The 25,551-nt window shown below is 43.3% G+C and overlaps 1 protein-coding gene and 1 long non-coding RNA gene across 2 annotated transcripts; both read right to left on the bottom strand.

Moving 5' to 3' along the window:
• Nucleotides 1–298: 298 nt before the first annotated feature.
• RBBP7 (RB binding protein 7, chromatin remodeling factor) lies at nt 299–8,681 on the bottom strand. The gene is made up of 12 exons (XM_083843703.1): nt 8,474–8,681; nt 8,213–8,357; nt 6,189–6,331; nt 5,535–5,708; nt 5,130–5,245; nt 4,375–4,535; nt 3,850–3,976; nt 3,681–3,758; nt 3,039–3,115; nt 2,519–2,576; nt 1,589–1,699; nt 299–774 (listed from the first exon to the last, which is right to left on the bottom strand). The coding sequence occupies exons 1-12, from the start codon at nt 8,487–8,489 to the stop codon at nt 706–708; spliced, it is 1,275 nt and encodes a 424-aa protein (XP_083699829.1). The 5' UTR covers nt 8,490–8,681; the 3' UTR covers nt 299–705.
• A 6,832-nt stretch (nt 8,682–15,513) lies between these two features.
• LOC310892845 lies at nt 15,514–20,300 on the bottom strand. The gene is made up of 3 exons (XR_014578517.1): nt 17,581–20,300; nt 15,971–16,192; nt 15,514–15,890 (listed from the first exon to the last, which is right to left on the bottom strand). It is a non-coding gene; the product is annotated as an uncharacterized lncRNA (long non-coding RNA).
• Nucleotides 20,301–25,551: the final 5,251 nt, after the last annotated feature.

The following is a 25,551-nucleotide window of genomic DNA, read 5'->3' as shown; positions in this document are numbered from 1 at the left end:
TAATGGAATGTAACAAAGCTACTAGACCTAGGAAGCATCCAGGCTACAGCATTCCCATGCAGACCACGAAAAGTTACATCAAAACTCCTACTCCTTTAAATCTCCCTTAAGAATATAAATATATAGTTACCTATTCCATGTCTCCGGCATCAACAACACACCTCGTGGCCCCAGACCTCTAGTTATGAGATTTATATACCTTTATTACCGAAAGTAAATGAGACTATTTTCTATTATGAGGTCTTATATTCAGGCAAGAAGACGTTTACCTCACGTTAAAAGACAATAATTAAACACATTTTACTTAATAAATTTTATTTATGCAAAGCCAATCCAAAAGTGTTATGTAAAAGTGAAAAGCTCTTTTTACATATTAATAAAAACTTGTGTTTTTTGCAATTTCATTGTGGGAAAAGTGAAGACGTAACTGTTTTATTTACAGGAACCCACTAAGTTTGTTTAAAAATATAGACAGGTATTCACTCTCGTTTTCCCTAAAAGCTAACTGCTGTACAGTATACAATCGCTCCAGGTGCCCAAATAACCAAGGGTATCCCATGACAACTTGACTATACAACCTTTTTGTGCCCAATTAAGGATATTCTCGCTTTGATGTAATGCTTCTACTTTTTTTTCCCCTTCAATTTATACAGTAGTCAAATTATATTACTATGTCACACCCAGTACTTCCTTAAGGAAGAGAAGTTACGTCCCTTGACCTTCCAGTTCTGCTGCTGCTATATCTGGTTCTTCGTCATTGTAAATGTTTTCTGCCTAAAGACACAAAATGTTACATTACAAGTGGTAGACACAACTGTTTTTAAGCAAACCTCTACACTTAACATATAAATAAACACACATGATAATACCCAGAAGATATGGAGATCGCCCCTTCTTAAGGGGACCTCTCCCTGCCTTTTCTTAAAGGGCAGCCAAACTCCGGAACACGCATACAGTGGCCAGACTTCAGCAGTTGCTCTCCCACGTTATTTTATTTCAGTAGGATAAGCCTTAGCCATTCAATTCCTTAACACGAACATTTCTTTCTTTGGGCATACTTCAACCTCAGCCTGAACACACAAAATAAACTGAAGAACAGGTATTAAAGCTAACTGAAAGGCTGACCTGTGACACAACTTTAAGTCTGATAAATGTTTTTGGTTAAAGATGGGACTTCTGTTATTGCAAAGTGATTTTATTCCATTTTTATAGGATCGGTTACCTTGTAATGTAAAATGCTATGAACTAACTGGAGAGTTAAGAGGCATCTTGGGTCAGTCTTCAGCCAACAGGCAAAAAAAAAGTCAAGTCTTGGCTAGTATCAGATATAAGTTCCCAACTGCCACAAATATTAACATGAACTAGTACCTAAGTCTCAGGGTCAAGAATTAGATATGTTGCATTTAATCAGGGTGTTTTACTCTTTTTCTTTTGAAAGTCTTACTCTCCAATCAAATAGTGTGAGAAATACAGAGGAAAGACTGCTTTCAGTCACTGAAGGCGCAAGCTGTTCTAGGAAGAACAAGCCATTCCAGTTTCCTTTATGCAACAAGCTTCAGAGGAACTCACGAGCTGTTCTGACACTCACCATTTGCCATATCTGCATTATGTTGTCCTCCGATACAGAGCAGATCACCCAAGGCTCATTAGGATTCCAACTGAAGTCTGAAATTTTGGCAGTGTGTCCTCCATGAATAAACTGTTAAAAGCAATAACAAAAAAATGAGCAAAGAACACAAGCCATTCAGCAAGCCATTTCATCTCTAGCGAAAAATCTGTTAAAAACCAGATTCAGAAGTTAAATTTGTTATGCTGACGACTGCACAAAGATGAAAAGGTTGCTGCTAGAGGTTCACAATACAGATGTAAAGAAGGTGCGTGTGAAATAACACATTTTATTCATTGCTTATGGACATGGATGCAATTGCTGAGGCAGCATTTAAGACGGCAGTTCATGTTATAGCAACAGCTGAAAGACGTCCCTGAAAAGGTGCTACTTCACACAAGATTGGGCTATGAAAGCCAGCCACATTTTATAACCACTTTCTCATCTAATTATACTAGCACTTGTTCAGTTTACACAGGAAATAGAGAAAACGAGGTATAAGCATTTTTAGTAGCTTATTTCCTGAGGAGACAAAAACAAAACCTAAGCTTTGGACTTCCTTTATTTTTATCATTAAAGTTAGCTACATAGGACCTACTTGGCCTAAGGCAAGATAAGCAGTCTCAGGCCATGGCTTTACACACTTTTAGTTGTGAGAGCACTGACAGCTTCTGACGAGCACGTGGCCAAACTAAGAATGATCAAAAGTGAAGATGTGTAAATGACGTCTAGTGCAGCGTTGAAAATCACTGTCTTTAGAACTGAACAGAGGAAGCCACTGCAAATTACAACAAAGGATTAAAAGCTGGCTAAGTGAGAAGGTGCAAGAATTGCTGCAGTTTCAGTAGCAGTCATAAGGCATCATACTGCCATACAAGCTTGTCAGCAGTTGAAACCTGAACAAAAGCATACCAAGAGTTCAGGAGGCCCATCTTCTGCATCCTCTGCGGACTGCTCTTCTCCAATTTTACTGCAAGAAAGTAGTTTATACCTTTTATTAACAATCAAAATTGCAACCCATATCAATTTAACTTACCAGTTCCTAGCCTTTGTTTCCAAAATTTGCTATTGCTTTTTGTTTCCCTCACTGTCAAAAAGTTACAAGCCACAGATACAAAACAAACCGTTTTGTGTTTTCAGTATTTTCAGTACTGAAATAAAATTTAACTTGTGAAGCACACTGAGGCAGAAATCACTAAAGACAGCAGAAAACAATTTTATCTGCCAGAAATCCTCACAGAAAAGTAATGTTCGGAATACTGTGCTGCTTCTGCTGTATGCCTGAACGGCTAGGCCTGAGTTAAGCAAGCAAGGAAGGCTAGAAAACAGTACAAATAAAGTCTACCAAATAAAGCAGGTCTGAAGGCTTTTTTTTTTTTTTTAAAAAAAAGCATTTGTCCATAAACACCAAATGAAAGGAATTGTTCTTCACCTTAGATCCCACACATTAAGCCGACGATCAGTACCACTTGAAGCAAGGATTGTTTCGTTATGAGGAGACCAGTGAACCTATTGAAAGAGAGAACCTGACTGTAGCACAATTACTGATTTCTAATGATAGCCTGAATAAACACCACCTGACCGCTAATTCTCAACAGCTAGACTCAATACAGTAGTTTTTTCCAGTACATCTGACATTTTATAGCACAAATAGATTGCCTTAGTCTTGATTTCTCAAACTGAGAAACCAACATTATTTGTTACAGATTTGCACTATGATGAAACTTAATTGCCTAAAATTCATTGCTACTTGGACACTACTAAAAAGACAGAGTTCACAACATCAGACATGAACCTAAGCTCTCTCCACAGCAAGACATCTTAGAGAAAGCTTCTACCTTTACTGAGGGTAGTTACATGCTCCCAATATCTTTACAGCAGTAAGTTGTTGACTACTTGCTTCATTGTCAAACATTGAAAGAAACTACGTAGTAATCTGCATTAACTGAACCAAAATTCAGTGCTTAATTTTAAGCACTGAATTCATTGTGCTTGGTCACCAGATGAAAATCTACGTTCTTGTCCCAGTCACTAATTTATATTTTCTTACGGGCTGCAGAAAAAGTTTACCCACCTGAAAAATTTCATCCTTATGAGACTCAAAAGAATGGAGTTTCAATTTTAAGTTTCGAAGATCCCATAGAGCCACCGTCTGGGAGAAGGAAAATACATTATTTTTCCTATAATGGCTTTAGAAATATCACTTAAGAATATGAACAGATTTAAAGTAAACAAGTAAAAACCTTGTCAGCTGAACCAGTTGCTAAGATGAACTCGCTGTATGGATTGAAGGACAGGCAGTTGACCTCAGCTGTATGAGCATCTACAGAGTGACTTGGCTTCGAGGTTGTGTTAGACCTTGTGTCCCAACTGTCACAGTCAGGGGTTTGGAGGAGGAGGAAGTAAGAAAGAACAAGAATTAAGTTTTCACACTTTTTTTAAACTACACTACACGTTAGTTTAAGGGACTACTTTACTGAGAGTAGACTGAAGCTACAGTTTTTATTTCAAAACCTTTCAGGATTTTTGCCTGTTGTACACAAGCAGTTCTCATCAGGAAGCTGATATTCGTATTAATTACAACTATTTTCAAATGACATGCAGATTTCGGAGAATTTGAAGCACTATTATAGTTGATTGCACTGGAAAGCTGCATCAGATGATTGCAGATTTATTTTTATTTTTTATTAACAATTCAAGTGCTCTAGACTGGTACACTGAGAGCACACAGCAGGTACTACCCAGACACTGCTTTAACCCAAACTTACATCATAAGCTTCTGATCATCAGCCACAGATCCAAACAGAGATTCGTGGAGCAGATGCCATGCCACATCTTCTACTACTGCAGAATGCCCAGTAAAGATTGCTTTGGCATCAACGATTTTGCCTTCTTTTGGTCCAGCGCTTATATCCCATAAACACACAGTCTGTAAATAAGAACCATGTTGTATTGTCATCTGGGCTTTAACTGTGTTACCTTTAAAAAAAGGATCACATTCTATGTATAAACAGAGATGACACTCTTGAAACAGTACTTTGTTTTTTAAAAGAAACATTTAGTATGCCATAAATGGGAAGTCAACTGAGTTATCAATCAGTTTTCTGCAAGTTCAAGGCCCAAAGATTATTTCTGAGGTCACAACGGCAATTTACAAAAAGCATCCCTATTTCAGCACCTTGTGATTTACTTATAAAGCTCACAAAAAAAGTTGTTAGCTGTTAGTGCAGTGGATCGGAGTTTCACGCTACTTTACGGCCTCAGATCCAAGTCAATTTAGAGGGCTGCTGCACACCAGTTTCTTCCAGCAGAAAACTGTAAGAACATTCTCTTCTCGCTTCACCCAGACTATTACAAAGAACTGGTTGTTGATTACAGCCAAAAGTCAACCAACATCCTTCAGAAATATAACACATTAGAGCTTTCCTACATAACAAAGTTACACTCAGCCAGCTTTTTCCTAATTATCTGTTACAGCATACATTTATTTTTTTTTTAAAAGGGGAAATGATGTGTTTTTTACATGATCATCTGATGCACTGAGAAGATGTCCACTCAAATTTGAGTTCCATGACAAACCATAGCCTTCTTTCTGGTGCCCTCTTAATCTAAGGTCTGGATTACACTCTCCACTTGGGTCTGAAAGAGAGGAAATTCCCTTCATTTACTTTTTCTTGTACATCAATCCACGAGAGCATCTTTATCACTGTTTCTGTCACAATAATCATATTTTATGCATCAGCCTCACAGTAGAGTGCAGCTCTGGAGACTGAGGGCATTAAGCATAACCAGATGTTTACAATCACTGAAGATCTGAGGCTTCATATTCTGATTGCAGAGCCCACCACCTCTCCTCCCAGTTACAGTTAAATACAAGTTTAACTCACCGCACAAGGCATTTTGCTTAACTTCAAGGAGTCTGACCCACCTGGTTTTGAAGGATGTTTAGCGTAGTCAAACACCAACACATCAGCAGACGGCGTTTTTGTAGCAATGATGCAGGGATTCTGCGGCATGTAACGAGCACGGTTTACTTCACCTTCATGGTTAATTTTAATCTCCGTTTCAATTTTGCCAGTCACAGATCCAAAGCCACCAAACTCTACATTTGTCATAAAAAAAGTCAGTTGATCATATCTACTATTTAAAATGGGTTCAAGAGCATTTCAGGCTTCTCTCCCACCTCAAGAACCAGCGTAAGAATCCCAACATAACAATACAGGAAAGCCTATGAAAGACACGCAGCACATGGCACAACACTACTGACAGTTTAGGTATGTTGAATCCTCTCTGACACAAACTCTTCCAGAGCTTTGTTTGTTATGATGAAAACTAATATACTTCTAACAGACACTAAAGTGGGCAGAAATGCTAGTAGGGATTGCATATCATAGCATCAGATAAATTCTTCCAAAATAATAAGTTCCCTCTTTTTACTTGCCGCTAACGATCTACAATTAGTTTGAACTGGTAAGGAATCACCAGCTTTAGTATTTAACAGGAAGTTAGAATACCATTTGTCAGGACAGTTATTAATGCTCTTATTGCTAAAGCACAATTTAAGAACTCATGCACTGCCCACCTCCTTTCTCACTGTCATATTGAGAAGCATCAAACTGATCATCGTTGGGAATCTGGACTCTTGCAACAACCAGGTGGTTCTGTTCGTCAGAGGTGTGTGTTCCCAAAACCAGCCAGTGCAGCGCGTAATCCTTTCCTTCTGGCCTGTTTGGAATAATAAATTAATGGAATAAAGTTACATGCTTAGTTCTGGAATCTAGAGAGCTAGCATCAATAGCACTCAAGATCCAAACTTCTTCGGGGAGCTAAAAAAAGACAGACTCACGTAAGAGATCCTTTACTTTGTCACAACAGACTTGTGCAGTAGAGTGGACTCTGACACAGGCAATCCAGTGATACAGCCAGCTAGCCCAGCGTGACAATACAAGTCAGTAAGAACTGCCACTGTTACTTGAATGGGACAACTGAAATTTGCACAGTAGCTACAGGGCGATACTAATACGTATTTCTATCTTTAATTCTCCTAGCAATTGCACAGTATTGATTTAGAAAGCCATTGATGCTACGTTCTATAAGACACGCATACTGAGAAAAGTGGCAACATATTTTAGTTACTTCTTTTATAAGCTTTTACTGGTTACTATTTTATTAGAGTTTTCAGATGCTTGTTTTTAAACTAAACCTGCCTAACCAGAATCAAACTCCTCTTCTGGCAGTTAAATGCAATATTTGGTAATCAGTAAGAGGCTGGAGGAGCAGTGTCATTTGTTTCTGAAAGGAAAGATTTGAACAGTCAAGAACAAGCAGCTTCTGCAATCTTGAAAGCAAAAAAAAACAATTAGGCTTTCTGAATCCAAGCAAGCAGGAGTCATTTAAGCAATCATAAACCACCGTAGGTATTGTTACACCGCTTCCAAGGCGGTGTAATGCAATACATACATTTTGACAGCAAAGAAGAAATGCACACAGAATGCACGCACACTTACTTGCATCAGGAACAGGTGTCCCATCATGTCAGGTGCCATACAAAGAGACAGTCCTTGCCTTAAATGGCTTACATATTTTGACACTGGATAATTGGAAATACCAGGTTTTAAACTGAACATTAAGTCAATCTGCAAAACACGAGGCAAGCAGAAGTGTTCCTCATAAGGACTCCACACCCTCAAATCCCCACTCCATTTTCTCCACGCCATGACTAGTTAGCTCGCATCTCTTAACATCTTCCCCCAAACATTCTGGTATGCAAAACTGGTTATCTAGCCACTAAGTAAAACATTTATGTAAAGTGGAATTTTAGAGTGGGAAGTGACCATTCTCCAACTATCCCACGAACTTTACATGTAAGATAATTGAAAACTTGGCTGTATCCAGTTTACAGCAGCTGGAGTCCTGAGTGGGTACTTTGACAACTGAAACTCTGTACTAGCTGATGCACGAACAGAATCTATGTTCATCTCCAAAACTCTTTAAGAAATTAACTGGCGAGCATACAACTTTCAGAGGGAGGTGGAAAAATGGGAAAATTAAAATACCAGAAGTCAACAGCAAGCCAGGCACAAACATCAGCCTTACTAGAACAATAACCCCTTAAATAAGCTCAAACTGGGAACAACAACAACAAAACAAACAAGAAAACAGAGACAGATGATACGGCTTCTACAGAATAATTTGTGGTGCAAATTAAGAAAAACAATCTTCAAGAAGTTGAGTTTGTTTCTTCATTTTCTGAGGAGAATTCGCTATAGAAGACTGTTGTCTCCTATCCACAAAGTGGTAAAGATCTATCCCCTCACACCTCAAGAGGTCTTTAGTTTTGCTAAGACAGCATTCCCTAGAGTATCAAATTATGACTTTCTTCCTCAAAGCTTCCGCATACCCAAAGGGTCTTGACCCCTGTAAACACAATAAACTACGACAGGCTCCCAAGGAGGAGTCCAAAGCAAGCGATGGTTGTTTTTTTACCAAACCTCCGGCGGTTTTACCCTCGGGCAGGCACGGCTGACGGCGCCAGAAGCCGCAGGGCAAACAAACAACCCCAGGGCCGGGCGCCTTGCGGGGGGTCTCAGCGCCCCGTCCCCTCACCTGGTCACGTCAGGCAGCCACTGCACGGTGAGGCTGGGCCACTCGAGCGCGTGTGTCATCACCAGGTCGTACAGGAACGGCGTGTTCTTCTTCCAGATCTTGTACTCCTCGCTGATGACGCGCTCCTCCACCGTGTCCTCCAGCGCTACGAGCGGGGGGAGAGGAGGCAGGGGCTGAGCCGGGGGCCGGCAGCCTTCCCCCCCCCCCCTCCCCAATCTCCTCAGGGATGCCGCCCGTGCCCCCCGCCCGCCCGGCCCCTACCTTCCTTGCCCGCCATTTTGGGCTGGCGGCCGTTAACGGTCGCCCGGGGAGCGGATGGGGAGGGTGGCGATGGAGGAGCCCGCGCGGCTCCCGCCGCCGCCCGCCCGCTGCCACCCCGCGCATGCGCCGCCGCCGCCCGGGCACCTCAGCCAACGGGGCGCGGGAGGCGCCAACGGCGCCCGTGGCGCTGTGAGGGGAGGGCTGAGGGGGAGGGAGGTGGGGCTTTAAATAAAAGCTGTGCGGCTTTAAATAAATGAAAACAGATCCACCGACGGTGTTGGCTAAGGGCTTTTATTTATTTATTTGTTGTTGTTGTTAATGAACGTGACTCAAATTCTTGTGACCCAAATTTGACTTGCGCTCAAATTCCTCGCGGGGGATAAGTAAAAAAATAAAATAAAAAAAAAAATTAATCAGGCTGGCAGAGGTGCTAAATGACACCCCTGAAACGCCCGGGTGTGGGTGAAAAGCAAGCATGATGCCATGCCATGGCCCCCCTCTGAGCTCTCCTACTCGTTACTGGCACTCTGCGGCAGTTTTACCTCGTGTGGCCTCAGCCCTTGCACGCAGGACGTTGACGCTGGGGGACAGGAGCGGTGTTATTATTTATTGTCACATTTATAAGTTTTCATGAACGGGACTGCGGGTAAATTCAGGAAGGAGGGGCAGTGCTGTCGACGAGAGGAAGATGAAAACAAGCGCACTCTTTCTACCAAAAAATTTAAAAAACGCTTTCCAACAATCAGGAATCCCAACGGCTTAGAATTGAAAGGAAAAAAAAAAATTAACATTAGTTTAAAAAACGATCTCAGCAAGAGCCGAGGCAAACCTTCCGGGCACGAAGCCGGCTGCAGGCTGCCGTGCGGGGCTGCGGGCGGCAGGGGGCACCGCGGTGACACCGGGCTGCGGGGAGCGGCAGGGGGCGTGTGGCGGAGCCGGCGGTGCCGTTGTCACTCGGCGTTACAGAAGCTTTAAGTCCTTCTGTTGTTTAAATGGGGGCAGTAGTGCTGTCGGACTGCCGTGGTGGCACAGCTTCTTTCAAGCTGTCGCATACAAGTCAAAATTGTGGTTTTGCCGCGGTGCCCACACAGCCGTTCTGTTCTCTCCTCTTGTTTCGGCTGCTACTAACCAAAAGACTATTTAATTTAACTGCTTTCTATTCAGCTTGAATCAACGGTGCTTGCCATAGGTGTCACCCTTAACCAGAGAGAATAATAACACTTTACAGCTGAATGATGGAAATGGAGGCAGTCGGGAACCAAGCTAGGTTATCCTAACTCACCCTGAGGATTCAAAGGGACGTGTTGCCACCAGGCTGCATGGGTTTTCTTTCATTGTATGTCTTACAGTCACACGACTGAAATCAGCTTTGTAGTGCAGCTCGCTGTGCTCCGCCAGAGACAGCAGCAGGAGAGGGGGAAATGGGCAAATAAGAAGCAGCGTTTTTTAATTTCCCTCCGTGAAGACAGTCTTCGTGGGCTGAGCCTTCCACCGTCTGGGCTCCAGTCCTTCAAACAAGGAACCCAGTTATGGGAAATGTTTATGCCTAGGGGAGGCCGGCGAGCACCGAGGCTGGGAATAGCAGCCAGAGGTTGCAGCACGGGAATTGGGGAAGAAGTCAGAGGTAGGCAGCCAGCCTCCCCAACAGGAAGCCTTCTGTGAGGAACCGCTGCCTTTTTGGCCGGGGTGTCGAAAAAGAGAAATCTTCAGGTGAAAAAGCTAAATAACTGTATACTGGTCTTCCTCTTATACCTGCAGAAACTGGAATTAAAACCATGCATAGCATATTCAAAATGTGAATGTTGTTAACTGGAAGCTGTAAACTAATCTGCTAGATAGGAGTGCATGGGTGAATGTGTTAGCGCAGACACAGAGCCTTGATCATGCAAGATGTGTTACCAGCTTGACTTTGGCAACGCTTACTCGTTGTTTTGGTATTTGCTGCCAAGTATGTGTCTAATCCTACAAAGTGCCGAGGCCTTCCTAAAATGTTAGAGTGAAGACTGAGCCTTTCAGAGTCTGTGTGTTGTTGCAGAGTGTTGATCACTTAAAACGCAGATACGGGATAAAGAAAATCTCTGTTGGGCTTCCTGGCTGCGAGTGACCTCTGTTAGCTCTCACTGAAGTGTGATTACAGGGCTCCTTGAAGGATCAACCCCACATGAGTGTTGGGTGGGATGCTGTCTGTGCCTTTTGCTGTGGATAGCAGTACTTCCTGCCACACCTTACCTGGAATGTGGTGGGAAAAATGTGATTTGTGTTTGGAACCGTAAACAAAATTGTCTTTCAATGATGTCGTGTAAGGCTTAGCTGAGCTATAGATTTAGAGAGGAATTGCTCCTCAGCCCTCCACAATTTTTATAGGCTCTGTTTAGGATCTGCAAATCAAGGTGGATTCTGATGGGCTGCAAGTTTTGATGAACAAAGTCTGCCACACCTATATATCAAAAGTGACCTGTGCAGTCCTCTTTTCCTTGTTAGCAATTATATTTGCACACAGCCAAATTTGCTTTTAATTTAAACCCACTCAACACCAAAATCCTAGTGCTTTTCTCACATTGAGACAGTCATGGAAAAGACAGTTTATAAACTGTACAGCTATCAAAGAATACACATCACCAGCTCTCAAGCTGGTTATTTGCAATTCATCAGCACGGTTGTATCTGTGGCCACACATCTAAAACATATCCTTTGATCCCTCACTTTGTGAGGAAAGTAATTATCCAAGGCCATTGTTCATCATATGCAGTATGTGTAAAAGGTACGATAAATTAGTTTTGAAGTAAAACAGTGACTTGAATCATAAGCTTTATTTTATTAAGCTATACTCCTTTCAAGCCTAAGCGTGAAATACTGCATTTTCATTCCAGTAAAAAAAGAATCTGTCTTCTGCATCCTCAACTGTATGTGCTGCATCGTGATTCAAATTGCCAGATACACTTACAGAGAATTATCTGCACTTATTAATTTTCAGCTTGGAGACGTGTGCTGATTTATTAGTCTGCAAAGAATGAGCTGGCTTGCTGATACTTATGTCTCTTATACATTATGCGGAGCTGATGGATGTTCATAGCAACAACTCAGCAAGTAGGTGTAGGCCTTACTGTGAATAACTATCTCAGTTAGAAAATTGGTTAACAAGAAGTGGGCTTGTACAAAACCTCAAAATAGTCATTGGAAAAGTAAAGTAGCAGCCCCATAACTTATTATTTTCAAATATATTTGCTACCACTGCATAGTCTTGGGAACCTGTTTGGAATAAAGCATCATTTTCATCAAACATGCCAATCAGAAAAGGACACCGCAGATTAATTGATGCAAACTTCTGTTCAGAATTTCCTGAAATGTGATGGCATTCTTTTTCCCATTGCTCGTCCAGTATTTCTTTGTATTTACCCAACAGGTATTATCTCCTCGTTTAAAAAATCTCATCAAATCTCATCAATACCCAGCCATCACAGAAGATCTTGAGCTGCAGCAGTGACTTGGACTTGTTCTCTGTCTGTGACGGGAAGTTTGGGATCTGTCTAGTGACAGCATGTTTCTGGCACTTCACTCCTAAATGGGCCTGGCTGTGTTTCATCCTGATATGCAGCATACATACCCTGCATAGCCATGTGCAAACGATAGCTTTTGCTTTACAACGGATAAAGTACGTTTGTAGGAACATCTGTATTAAGGGGAAGGCACGACTCTGAGATTACATCCAGCACTGGAGACCAATAGTCCACTTGCAGCTTCTAGGTGGGGTTGTTCCCAAGTACCAGGATACTGCAGGAGGAACTCCTGGGCTGCACGCTTTGGATAACTGGCACTGTTTTCACACTTCCAATGGATTTTTGTAGATTGTATTGAAGTTCGTGCTGCAAACGAGAAGGAGTCCTCTGCCCATCTTGTGCATTCCTTCAGTATTCAGGAATAAACCTTTTACCTTTTTACCTAATGTTTTAGTGTAGAATATGTTTATGCTGGAAGTAACAAACACAAACAGAGCTTCTTCTCATATAGCAAGTCTCCCTTCTTTACCCCAGTCCCCCAAAATACCATTAACATGGTACAAAGCCTAGACTTCTAAATCCAACCCTGCTGAACACTTTTTTGTTTGCCATGGACATGGCAGTGTTCCTGTGACACGTAGGCTTGCTGGGCTATTTCTGTGCTCTGCAGAATTTGCTTTGCATTTTCTGTACATTCTTTAATGATGCTATCTAGGGTGACAGGTAAATTCCTAGAGACACAGACACTTATGTAAGTGGCCTGGTACACTTGTATTATTTTTACACGGAGTAGTGGAACTGATTGAATTACTGAGGAGCAGGGGAATACGTCAGTAGTTTTTAACATGTCATCTTGTGAAACTAACTGCACTATGTGCTGTTTTGCATGCAATGCATTTCCAAAAGGGTGTGTTTTTGTTGCATAGTCTGCTGTAGTTCTGCTGCCTGCTGATCTGCACAGATGACTGCTCATAAGCAGCGTTTGTAGACCTGTAGGGGTATTAGAAGACAAGGAAGAGAATATTTTGCTCTGCACAATAAGCTTTGGCTTTTAGATAGAAGTAACAGATGTGTGAATTTGTACAAAACCAATTTATTTTCCTAAAAGTACAGATGCTTAAATGAGTGCAAATGTGGGGATTTGCAATAAATGGAGGGACACATCTGTCTTCTGAAGCTTGCAGCATTTGGCTCAGCACAGTGAAGTTCCTCATCACTTGTAGCCTTGGCCTTTCCCCTTCTGATCTCAGAGGCACCTGGGGAGCAGGGGTGGGTTAGTTCCAAGCCTATGTCTGGGTCGCAGGACTCAGGGGAGACTAATCCAGAAGCTGCCATTTGCGGTTATATTGGAAGGAGTGAAGGCAAACTGCAGCTCTCCACAATGCACTGAAGCAGAGTGAAGTGCAGGAAAGCGTAAACCTTCCGTGACTGGAGGTGCCAAAGAAGGCGGAGGGGAGATGTTTATCATCATCCGCTTCCTCCTCATCCTCCACTCAAGGGCTTCTGCAGTATTCAATGAAGGAAAGCGATCTCTGCACATTCCTTCTAATCTCTGGGAATATCTCTCCCTACCTGGGCTCCCTGGCCTCCTTTTTCAGAGACTTCTGTGAGGTCACCATATGGTTCCTTTCTTTGTTCTTCACTCTCATCCTTCTGAGACTTGAAGCAATTAATAATGGCATTATCTTCAAGATTCTGGGTATCTCAGAGGTGAGTCCACTGAGACAGGAACTGTGCCAAGCTGTTTTAGCTCGCTGATCACCTTCTGTGGCAAGGAAGATTTTTGTTTGTTCTGTTTGATTTGCTCGGTTGTTCTGGCAGATCACCTGCAGGTGCAGTCTTCAGAAGCTCTGAAGACCTTGAATTTTATATTTTTTTTCTCTTTCCAAGGGTTTTGAATGCTGAGGACCTCAGCACTGCACAGAGTATACAATAATGGGTAGGCGGCGTGTTAGATGGCCATACAGCTTTGTGCTTTGGGAGGCAGGGGTCGTGGCCAGATTAACTAGTAATTCAGTGTGTTAGGGACATCACATAAGGGAAGGGAGCAGTCACAAACAGCAGATCTGCTTAGCCTGTGTTGGTGCCTCTTTGCATTTCTGGAGTCAATTCCAAAACTGCTGGGTACCCAGGCATCCTAGGGGTATCCAGTACATATGTTTTGCTGCTGTTTACTGAACTAGTTACTCCTGGTGGTGTCTGCAGCATAGCCACACGTTCCAAAACGGGAGAAAACGAAAGCAGCAGCACTGCCCTGTCAGGTCAGAACTGTACCTGAACACGTCCTCCAGTTAGCAGGACTTATATCCCTTATATCCCCTGTGGGCCGGTTCAGAGTTCGTCACGCTGTTAATGCATTTTGCATTACAGTTCAGAGCATGCTTTTGGAAACAGCTGAAACCAACCTAAGTACATAATAAAGTTGCAAGGAGTAGGCCTGATCTCCCCTCTCGGTAGGCCTGACATTGTGTCAGCACTAACATTCACGTGGACAATGGGGTGCTGAATCAGGTCCCCAGTCTAGATGATTTTTTCCTTTTTTAAGCAGAGCTGATTTTCTCTGACCCTGGCACAGCGGGGAGCACATGGACAAGGGCAAGAGAAGAGATGGCTCCATTCAGGCCCTGGATTTAGATGTTTTATATCGGTTGTGAGGTTGTGCACATAGACCATGCAAGTCAGAAACGTCAGCAGTCATTGCTGCATCACTGCAGTGACTGGAGTGTTCAGCGCCCTCAGCAGCCAGCAGTGCAGTCTCTCTGCCACTTGTCCATCTTCTGCAGATGAGGAAACTGAGAAAGGTGAAAACTCCACTCACGTGCTTTCATTTTTCTAGCGTGGAAGGAAAGCTTTACATTTTCTGCTTAGTTACAGCTATAAATGGGATATATAACTAGGACTTAAGTGGGAGACAACTGAGCTAAATATGAGTACAGGGACTCTCAGTATCATGGGACACTGCTGAGACCTTACTTGACATGCATTTAAAATATTCTCCACAGAGATTTTTTTTTTCCTTTCTTTTTTTTTTTTATTTCAAGAAAAAAAAAGAGATTTAACAAAATCAATGCTTTGCTGAGAGGCAGCACAACTGGGTGAAATTAAATAAAGCCTGAATTTTAAAAGCGCCTTGTGATTTGAGATACTGCAGAAAACCACTCTAAGAGGTGTCGGACGCTACGCATCCATCAACTGAGGAAATCCCTAACACTGGAGGCTTTAGAAAAATCCGAGCTTTCATATTTCCATACAGCTGGAAATATAATGTAAACAGGGCCTAAGTGACTTGGCCAGAGTAATTTAGGGATTCAGAACTGCTGACTGCTAATCCTAGCTCAAGTTTCTAGCCACATGCTGAGAATGCTAACGTTTGGACTTATTGTTTTGTGTTTTCCTTTTAGTTCCTGCAGTGAGGTACATTGTGGGACAATCCTGCAGCGAAGACAGTGAACACCACACCTCTGCCCTCTTTCTTTAAAAGGACCTCTTTTTTTTTTGCTGAGACTTAGGGAGGCAAGACAGACTACATGATAACATATTTCTGTGTGAGAAGTCATTTTTGGCTATAACTTCACTTTTAAAAAAGTTCGTACATGCAAGATTAAGGAGGGTGCGAATAACCTGGTTTATTTTTTGAAAGAGTGACTCACATGCAGTATGTTGGATTCTGGGATGGCTTTGTTATTTGTTATGTTTTTTCAATACATCTGTATACCACAGTCACAGGTCAGAATCTGATTCTGTCAGCACTCTACAGACACTATACGAAGATGTCAGCTGTTGACCTGAAGGTCTGTCTTATTCTTAGATTTTGAGACAAAGGCAGTTGGATACGGGAAGATCAGGCCGCCTAAGGCAACAATAATAGGTGAGCAAAATAAGCATTTCTTTTCTCGTCATGGTTACAGCCTCCTTGGTAGCTGAAAAATACATAATGAGAACTTAGAAGACACAAAATGGCATAGTGAATGCTTATGGAGAAGCTATTTATTTAGGTTACCTCCCAAGAGAGTTGCTCCAGGACCTTGACTGTAAGTCTTCTGGGGTTAACATTAACATTTTATTTTGGATCAGGAGCAAGTTTTTGAAGCAAACCTTCTGATTATCCCTTCTTACTGCACATCGTTTTACACTACAGAGTGGTCCCTGAGCACATGAATTGGATTCCTTTTGAGGGAAACTAAATCAGAAGTGTGTTCCAACTGCCAATGGGTAATCAGGCCTACAGAATCAAACAAGAGATAATTGTAAAAAAAAAAAAAAAAACAACAAAAACATGTTTCGCATGGAGTCAAAGTCCTCAAAATCAGTTGCTTCACTCTAAAGATCCACTCCTATTGCATGATATTACTTGGTAGCGTAGACATATGTTTCTTTTATATATTTTTGAAAGGAATTATTTTATATATTTTTGATAGAGTTTCAAGTGCTTTTTGGTTTTATTTCTTAAATATGCTGATATGCTATTTTCTGTAACACCTCAGTGGCATTTGCTCAGGTAGTATCATATGATTTGTTCAGTATTTGCACTGAAGTTGCACCCATTTCAACACAAAGTTTCTAGATGCACAGCAAGTATCTTTTTAGATAAAATGGTGTGTTGATGATACATTTCAAATGACTGCTTAGCATTCTGGCAGTGGCACAGGTTCATATGGAAAAGAAGAGTTAAAGATAGTGAAGGTCAGAAATTCTGCCTCAGAGGATTTTGACTTGAAATGCTAGACTTTAAAAAAATATCTTCCATGTTCAGCAAAACATTTGGAAACACTTTTCCCTCTTTTCCATGTGTGGCCTGTGGTGGTTTTACCCTGCTAGAGAGATGAACTCCACCACAACCGCTCTCTCACTCCCCCTTCTCGAAGAAAAATGGGGAAAAAATAGGATGAAAATGGCTCAGGGGCTGAGATAAGGACAGGGAGATCACTCAACAATTATCATCATGGGTAAAACAGACTCAGCATAAGGAGATTAATATAATTTATTGCCTATCACTAGTGGACTAGTGCAGTGAGAACTGAAAGAAAAACAAAAACACCTTCCCCTCCATCCACCCTCTTCTATGTCGTCCCCCAAGCAGTGCAGGGGAATGGGGAATGGGGGCTGCGGTCAGTCCCTGACACTTCGTCTCCGCTGCTCCTTCACGGTCCCTCTCTGCCCCTGCTCCCCGTGGGGTCCCTCCCACGGGATGCCGTCCTGCCCGAACTGAGCCTGCGGCGGCTGCCCACAGGCAGCAGCTCCTCAGGAACTGCTCCCACACGGCTCCGTACCACGGGGTCCATCCCCCAGGAGCAAACTGCTCCAGCACGGGTCCCCCACGGGCGGCAGCTCCCCCCAGACCCCCTGCTCCTGCGTGGGCTCCTCTCCACGGGCTGCAGCTCCGGCCCGGGGCCTGCTCCTGCGGGGGCTCTCCATGGGCCGCAGCCTCCTCCAGGCCACATCCACCTGCTCCACCGGGGGCTCCTCCACGGGCTGCGGCGTGGAGATCTGCTCCGTGTGGGACCCATGGGCTGCAGGGGGACAGCCTGCTCCACCAGGGGCCTCTGCACAGCCCGCAGGGGAACTGCTGCTGCCTGCCTGGAGCACCTCCTGCCCTCCTGCTGCACTGACCTGGGGGGCTGCAGGGCTGCTTCTCTCTCCTCTCTCTCCCAGCTGCTGTTGCACAGCAGTTTTTCTTTCCCCTTCCTTAAATCTGCTGTCCCAACCAGCATCACACCCTGGCTTGGCTCTGGCCAGCTGCAGGTCCCTTTTGGAGCTGGCTGGAGCTGGCTCTGATGGGACATGGGGCAGCTGCTGGGCTCTGCTCACAGAGGCCACCCCTGCAGCTGTCCTGCTACCAAAACCTTGCCACATAAACTCAATACAGAGCTAAATATAAAGGCGGATAGCCATAAGGTAAAATTTACAGGGATTGATGGAGTTATAAAGGAATGCCCTACAGCAAAAATCACTTTGTGGCTCCCAGGTGAAAAGAAATTGACCCACACTAAAGTGTTGGTCAGTGATGCTAATACCAATATTTTAGGGTTTGATATGTTGTGTGGCAGAACATGGGAACTGACTCCCTGATGGATCAGTCTGGTGTTTCATGGGATGAAGTGAATGGGAAATAACATGGTTTGAAGAATATAAACCTAAATCTAAGATTTTTTTTTAGAGATTTCTATACCTCTACTCCCATCAAAAATTACTAACGTAAAGCAGTACCCTGTGCTAGCAGCTTCTCATTTGAGCAGTGACAGGGTGGTACCAGACTTGGAAAAAAAAATGAGGTATTATTGCTTGTGTACATTCCCTTTACAGTTATCCTGTTTGGCCAGTGAAAAAGCCAAATGGACAGTGGTGGCTTATGACTGATTACAGGTGATTGATTGCCAACAATGCACCATTAACTGCCACTATGCCAAATATTGTGGAATTGGTAACCCAAATTCAGAGAGCATCACATCCACGGGTGGCAGCTTTAGATGTTACATGTTTTCCTTGATTCTTCTCCAGGAACGTGATAAGGCTCAATTCATTCTTGCTTGGAAAGGGATACGTTATGCCTTCGAATAGGCTGCCTCAGGAATACAAATACTCCCCTACTATTGCTCACAATGCCTTGGCAAAGGGTTTAACAGAAAGCCCCAGACTGCCAGGCATCATAATATATTGATCCATTGATGACATATTGATAGGAGGGAAAAATGCAGAGGGAGTCAGACATGCAACAGAAGCTGTATGAGAAAAATCGATAATATGGGGATTAGACATTCCTCCGTCAAAATGTCAAGAGCTCAAGTTCTTGGGAAGCTGGTGGATTAAAGGAGCCATTTCTATTTCTCCAGCCTCCATGAGGAAAATAGAGCATGGGCATGAAAATAGAGCATGCGTCCTTCTAGCACAAAGGAGTTACAGCAAGTTCAGGAGCTTTAGGTTATTGGCATAAACTTATCTCTGTTTTTCCTATCATTGTCTGTCCCTTATACAATGTGCTCAGAAAAGGGAAATCATGGGTCTGGGATAAACAGCAAGAGGATGCATTAGAGTTATTAATAAAAGAACTGAGGTTAATTCAACAGCTAGGTCTCTGACACCCAATCAAACCTATCCACATGGAATGTGATTCAGTGAGCATGGTTCTTGCTGTGATCTCTGGCAAAAGGGACCAGAAGAACTGGAGAGACTACTAGGGTCTAGCTCCCACTCTTTCAATGACACTGAAATGAGATATTCAGATCTTGAAAACGACTCCCTGTCCCTAGTGTGAGTAGTGAAGCAGGCAAAACAGATAAGAAGAGAACAGAGGGATAGCGCCTGTGGCACAAAAGACACCAGTGCCCAAGGGACCTCTGGTGCACAGCCCACAGACACAGGCGGTACCACTGGCACCGCAACGACGCAGGAAAGATGGATGCACCAAAGGATGTGGAGGAACCAATGGAATTGGATCCACCTTGGCCAGACCAGACCTGCGACTACCCCGGCATGCCTCTGCTCCCTGCCATCAGAGTGCACCAACAGCGTCGTAGGAGTGCCCGGCGAGCTCCCTACTCGTTGCGCAGGCTCCATCCCCAGCACTAGCTTGGAGCCACCAAACACCACGGACATCCCGCATGGTCACCTGCAGGATGTCCCGGCAATAAAGAACTGTGTTGCCAGTTCTCAGGGGTTGTGTGAGTGCTTCCTTCCCATCCCCTAGCCCTTGTGCGAGAGGCGGCATCCCTTCTGCACAGAGCCTCGAGGAAGAGCACAAGAGAGGACTCAGCTTCCTTCAGGCTGCTGCGCTGGGGTGACAGGAGGAGTCCCCGAGGGCCACCATGCGCCTTTAACATTTGTGAAAATAGACTGGGGGGTGAAAATAGTAGTGTGTAAGCGATTATGGGTGGCTAATTTCTTATCTTAGGAGTGAGTTTCTGTATCTGAGTAATTGGTAACAACAGACATGGAGAAGGCTGAGGTACTGGGCAACTGCTTTGCCTCCGTCTGCACTGGTAGACGGGCTTCCCAAATCTTTCATTTCTCTGAACCCATTGATGGAGGCTTGGGGATCAAAGTCCCACCCACTGTCAGTAAAGAGCGGGTTCAAGACCACCTGATGAATCTAAGCAGGTACAGGTCTATGGGAGCTGATGACATGAATCCCAGGGTCCGGAGGGAGCTGGCTGATGGAGTTGCCAAGCCTCTCTCCATCCTAGTTGAAAAGTCCTGGCATTCGGGCAATGTCCCTGGTGAGTGGAAAAATGGGAAAATCATGCCCCTACTCTTCAACAATTACAACAAAGAATTGAACAAAGAGCACTACCCTTCAACAATTAAAACAATTAGGAGGCATTTCTCAGAAAGAGTGGTCAGGCGTTGGAATGGGTTGCCCAGGGAAGTGGTCGAGTCACTGTCCCTGGGGTTGTTCAAGGAAAAGTTGGGCCTGGTGCTTAGGGACATGGTTTAGTGGGTGACATTGGTGGTAGGGGCATGGTTGAAACAGACGACCTTGAAGGTCTTTTCCAACCTTAATTTTTCTGTGATTCTATGATTCTGTGAGAGGACTGCTGCCCACCGAAAGCAATCTTCTAGCCCTGGCAAATGTCAGACTTATATGAGCCAAAAGCCAAAAGGATCTACATCCTTTAGATAAGGACTGGCAGAAACTTTCAGTCCAAGTGAATGGAAATTATGGCAAATACCTAGATGTTGCACTGAAGAAGTAGTAGTTGTCATGGTTTCTTTCAAAATAAACCTTAACTTTCTTTAGGGAGGAATTGACAAAAAATGCATGATCTGAGGTGCTTGGGTCATTTTTGAGGGTTAAATGATAGCAGTGATTTCCTCACAAGGGGCAGCGGAGGCACAGGCACCAATCTGTTCTCTTTAGTGACCAGTGATAGGACCTGCGGGAATGGTGTCAAGCTGCGACGGGGACGGTTCAGGCTGGATATCAGGAAGAGGTTCTTCACTGAGAGGGTTGTCACGCACTGGAACAGGCTCCCCAGGGGTGTAGTCACTGCACCAAGCCTGTTGGAGTTTAAAAATCATTTGGACTGTGCTCTTAGTCATATGGTCTGAATTTTTGGGTAGACCTGTGCAGTGCCAGGAGTTGGACTCTATGATCCTTGTGGGTCCCTTCCAACTCAGGATGTTCTATGATTCTATGATTCTCTGATCTTGTAGGCAAAATTTAGCGATTTGCTAAAACCTATGAATCTGGCATCTACAACAGTCTAACACCATCTGTCAATTAAACAATAGATGGAGGGGAGACAGCTGTCTGAAGATAAAACCTTTTATGCTTCTGCCACAACTGTGCTACCAAAAGCAGATGTAAAACCAGGGGAACACCCCACTGGCTTTTATGCAGGCCAGCCCTCGCTGGTTGAAATGCCTCATCCTGGGACAATGGCAATGGTGCTAAGAACCCGAAAGAACATTTACGCTTGGGAAGCAAAAGATTGCTCTGAAAAACTCCAGTGAATCAGCACTGGATTAATAGTACCCACCTTTGAACTTAACGTCTATCAGTCACATACGATCAAGCATCTTCTCTTTGGTATTTTACAGGACTTCTGATGCCATGAAACTCCACATGGGACAGTGGGTTACCCTACACTGAGCTAGAGGGCACTCAAGGGCTCTTAATATTTATGGCTGGAGTTACTGTGGTTTTGAAGGTGCTGATAGTCACTACTAGTGACTATCACTAATAATGTCACTGATAAGCACTGGCCTTGGGCAAGGGGGCAGTTGAGCAGCTTGCTCCCAATTATCTCTTACACAGGCCTTAGGGATGGAGACCCGCAGTCTTGGTGTGAGAGGCTGCTGAAGGAAGGAGTCTTGTGGTGGCAGGACGGCCCAATTGTGGTGGCAGAACAGAGTCTTGAAGGCCACAGTACCCAGGGTGAAACATTTTGCTTGATTATGTGTAAAATGAATATTAAAGTTAACATCCCTGGATATGATAATGAGTTTAATGAAGTATACGCTAAATATATATGACTCTAGTACTCGATTCTCCACCCATATCATGCTAAACGTCACTGTGGGGAGGCAACAGACAAGGTTAGGATATAAAGGGAAAGAGGAAGGTGTAGAAAAAGTGTTAGCATTAGGAAAAATAGTTAGGGATAGCGTTAGTTAGCTCAAGTGAGAGAAGAGTTAGAAAAGAGTGTGGGGGAGAAAGAAGAGATTGGAGACCTCGAGAAGGCAGTCGATGGGCTGTGCTCCTTCTCTCCACCAAGACAGGGACACCCTTCTGGTAAGCTCTGCACCCTCACCCTTTGGTGAGGAATCCCCAGGACAGCATTTTGCTAGCACTGTTACCACGTGGTAGCGCTACTGCAGTAAGGGTACTTAACAACAGCAACTCTGAATCTGTTATATCTGTTGCCTCATTAAGTACTTTCAGCTTTGTGAAACTGTCTCAGAGAAAGTCCTTGGCAGGGCTCTGAAAGCGGCAAACGTTGGACTCTGATAAGTACCCTTTAATGTGGCAGCCATGACACCATTTTTTATTCCAGATATAAACTTGAACCTTTTTTTCTGGGATAGCAGCAACTTTCAGGAAGCCTGAAGAAGTGTCATAGTAACTAGTGTCTCAGAGAAAAGCACGCTACTATCAGCTACTCCTGCTTAACCCTTGCAAGAGCTGGGCACTTTGGCAGTTGTTGCCATGCAGGAAGGCATGACCGCGTTCAGGCATCTCAGGTCTTTGAGCTCCAAATGCAGCAGGACCTTGATGATGCCCACAAGGTGATCTTTCAGGCACAGACTTTCTGCTTACCAGGGTCATGTGTGATCACTTCAGAAATTCTAACTGACAAAAAACATTTGTGTTAAAAGAAAAGGATAAAAACCTGGACCCTTTTTTCATAGTTGCTGCTGAGCTAATAGAAAAGAAAAAGAGGAGGAGACTTCTTACAAATGGGTTTTAATGAATAGGCTGCATATCAACTAAAGTTTTGTTTATTGCATAGAATAATGCTGAAATACACATAGGGGTAAAAGCATGTTCTGAACTGTTTGTCCCATGGGCAATTGAAGGCTGGAAACCCTCAGAGTGTATCTGTGGCTGCAGCTGGGAGAAGACAAAACTAACCGAGGTTTACACCAGCAAGTGCTGTGATACTCTGTGGCTATATTCCTAAATTTTTCCAAGATAAGAAATATCTGTGTGTGTTGCATTGCTTTCCGTCAGAATTGTCCACTTCTCCCCAAAAGAGAGGCAGGTGTGGAAGTGACAAGCAAAGGAATGTGGAAGAAACACAGCTCCCATAGCCAAGACGTGCCATCTCTTGCAATGTCCAGAGTTACCATTTGTTTTCTAAAGGATGAACTGTGAGATCATCATCAGAAAGAACTTTTGTGTCATTTTGCTCAAAACCAAACCAAACCAAACCAAACCAAACCAAACCAAACCAACCAACCAAGCAAGCAAACAAACAAAAAAAAAACTACACGCAAACCCATTAAAAAACTCCACAACGCAATATTGCACAATGAAAAACAACAATGCTTCCTACCAGCATTTAGGTTAGCAAGTAGAGGGAGGAAAGCAATCTAGCAGAAAAGTGAAGCAATAGACCGATTTGATCAATGTGTTTTCCCTAAGCATCTTGTTTGGTACATTTAGGCCGGCAAAGATTATCCTCTTTAAGGCTGATACTGTAAGGGGGAGTAAAAGTCCTGGGAGCCTGTGCTAAGGCAAATGATATCCTCAGCAGATGCTATCTGTCAGGTTGTCAACAATGCATATTTAGTTCATTTTCTCATGGTCTCCTGCTCTAATTCTTCTCTGTATCCCTTTCAGTAAGGACTCTTCCCTCTATGCTTCTAGCAGGGGGATCAGCTATGTCCAGGGAATCTCTATCCTTCAGCACCTTTCAATAAATTTTAAGGAGTGGTGTTTTACTCAGTTTTGCTTTCTGTCCAGATGAAATTACTGCTTATTCTGAGTGCGCAAAGAGAAATGAAATGAAGAATTAGCTTAAAAATGCAAGGGTTATACTTCTTGTGAGCTAAATCAGGTGCAGTTTTTGTTATCTTGAATACAGTCTGTAATGGCTTTCGTATGTAAGAGTCACCAGAACGAGTACTGTGACAGTATCATTTCTGTCCCTTCTAGACCACTGAGTAATACAGAGTGGCTGGGTTCCCTTTAACAAAAATCTCCTGTGGTCTGCTTTGCTGAACATTGCCTTTAAATTACTACTCATGGAAGAATGCTTATCTCTACTGCTGAAACTTTTAACTCAAGCTGTCTGACCTAGCAGAAGCTAGGACAGGAACTCATGTCCTCAGCTGTTCATACAGCCATTTTGCCATACACAGCTGTACAACAGTATCCAAACTGGTCACTGCAATTCAGGATATTGATTTGCAAGGGATCAACAGAGTTATCAGAGGCAGCTCTTACTGTGCCATAAGCAATCATGTCATGGATTTCTATCTAAATTTATCAGATTCCACTTTTCAAACCATTAACTGTTTGCCTTGCTGTGTATTTTGGAAATCCTCCAACATCCTCACCCAATTACTGAATTTGAAATTGCTGAATAAAGTGTTATGAGGACAGAATCAGAATTTCTGAACTATTCTGCTGAAGAGAGAGAGAAATGCATTGAATACGCCCATAACATACTGTTACACAATGGGAGTTGTATGTTCTTGTAGGTTATTAGTGCTACAAAAGACAAGACCTTATGCAGGGAGAACACGATTTTAGTTTACAAGCCTCTATTTAAGTTGATTCTACCCATTCACAGTCTCATGCCCACATACTTGCAAGCACTAAGACAATGTGCACGCCCAAGCAGTTTTGCCAGGATCACCTGTTTGTTATATGGATGGCAACAGCAAATAGCTGTAAGATCCTCACTACATCCCTTGTTCCTCTCCATTGGTGACAATAAAGTAGGTTAGGACAGGTTTTTATACCCCTTAGGAGTCAACTGTTATTATGGAACAATCTTTTTGCCTCTGTGAATCTTGAAGAAGGTTGATGCCCATTTTGTCTGCTTCTTAATGTCATGTATCTTTACGATTAGGGTCTGTCCTAATGTTGAGATAACAGGAAGAGAAATGGCCCTGCCATGGTGATGTAGCTTTGTCACTTTGCTCCATTGTTTCTTCTGGTGCTTACAGACACACATTTCCACCCATAGCAGTTCTGGTGTGTCTGTTACATGTGTTTACACCCTGTAATGGCAAACAGGTTTTCCACCATTTTCCACAAACACTCCCCTACTATTGCTCACAATGCCTTGGCAAAGGGTTTAACAGAAAGCCCCAGACTGCCAGGCATCATAATATATTGATCCATTGATGACATATTGATAGGAGGGAAAAATGCAGAGGGAGTCAGACATGCAACGGAAGCTGTATGAGAAAAATCGATAATATGGGGATTAGACATTCCTCCGTCAAAATGTCAAGAGCTCAAGTTCTTGGAAAGCTGGTGAATTAAAGGAGCCATTTCTATCTCTCCAGCCACCATGAGGAAAATAGAGCATGGGCGTGGAAATAGAGCATGAGTCCTTCTAGCACAAAGGAGTTACAGCAAGTTCAGGAGCTTTAGGTTATTGGCATAAACTTATCTCTGTTTTTCCT

The sequence above is a fragment of the Anser anser genome (genome assembly GCF_964211835.1).
Source record: "Anser anser genome assembly, chromosome: 1".
Taxonomy (NCBI): Eukaryota; Metazoa; Chordata; class Aves; order Anseriformes; family Anatidae; genus Anser; species Anser anser.
Note: the sequence above shows the minus strand (reverse complement) of the source record. Positions and strands in the feature narration are given on the sequence as shown.

Bases quoted from the DNA above. Each gene is read 5' to 3' on its own strand.
- RBBP7 (XM_083843703.1), bottom strand. The intron at 6,332-8,212 runs GTGAGGGGACGG...TATTCCAAACAG, and splicing joins TGGCTGCCTGACGTGACCAG to GCCAGAAGGAAAGGATTACG. The intron at 3,116-3,680 runs GTGGGTAAACTT...CTCTTTCAATAG, and splicing joins ATAAGGATGAAATTTTTCAG to GTTCACTGGTCTCCTCATAA.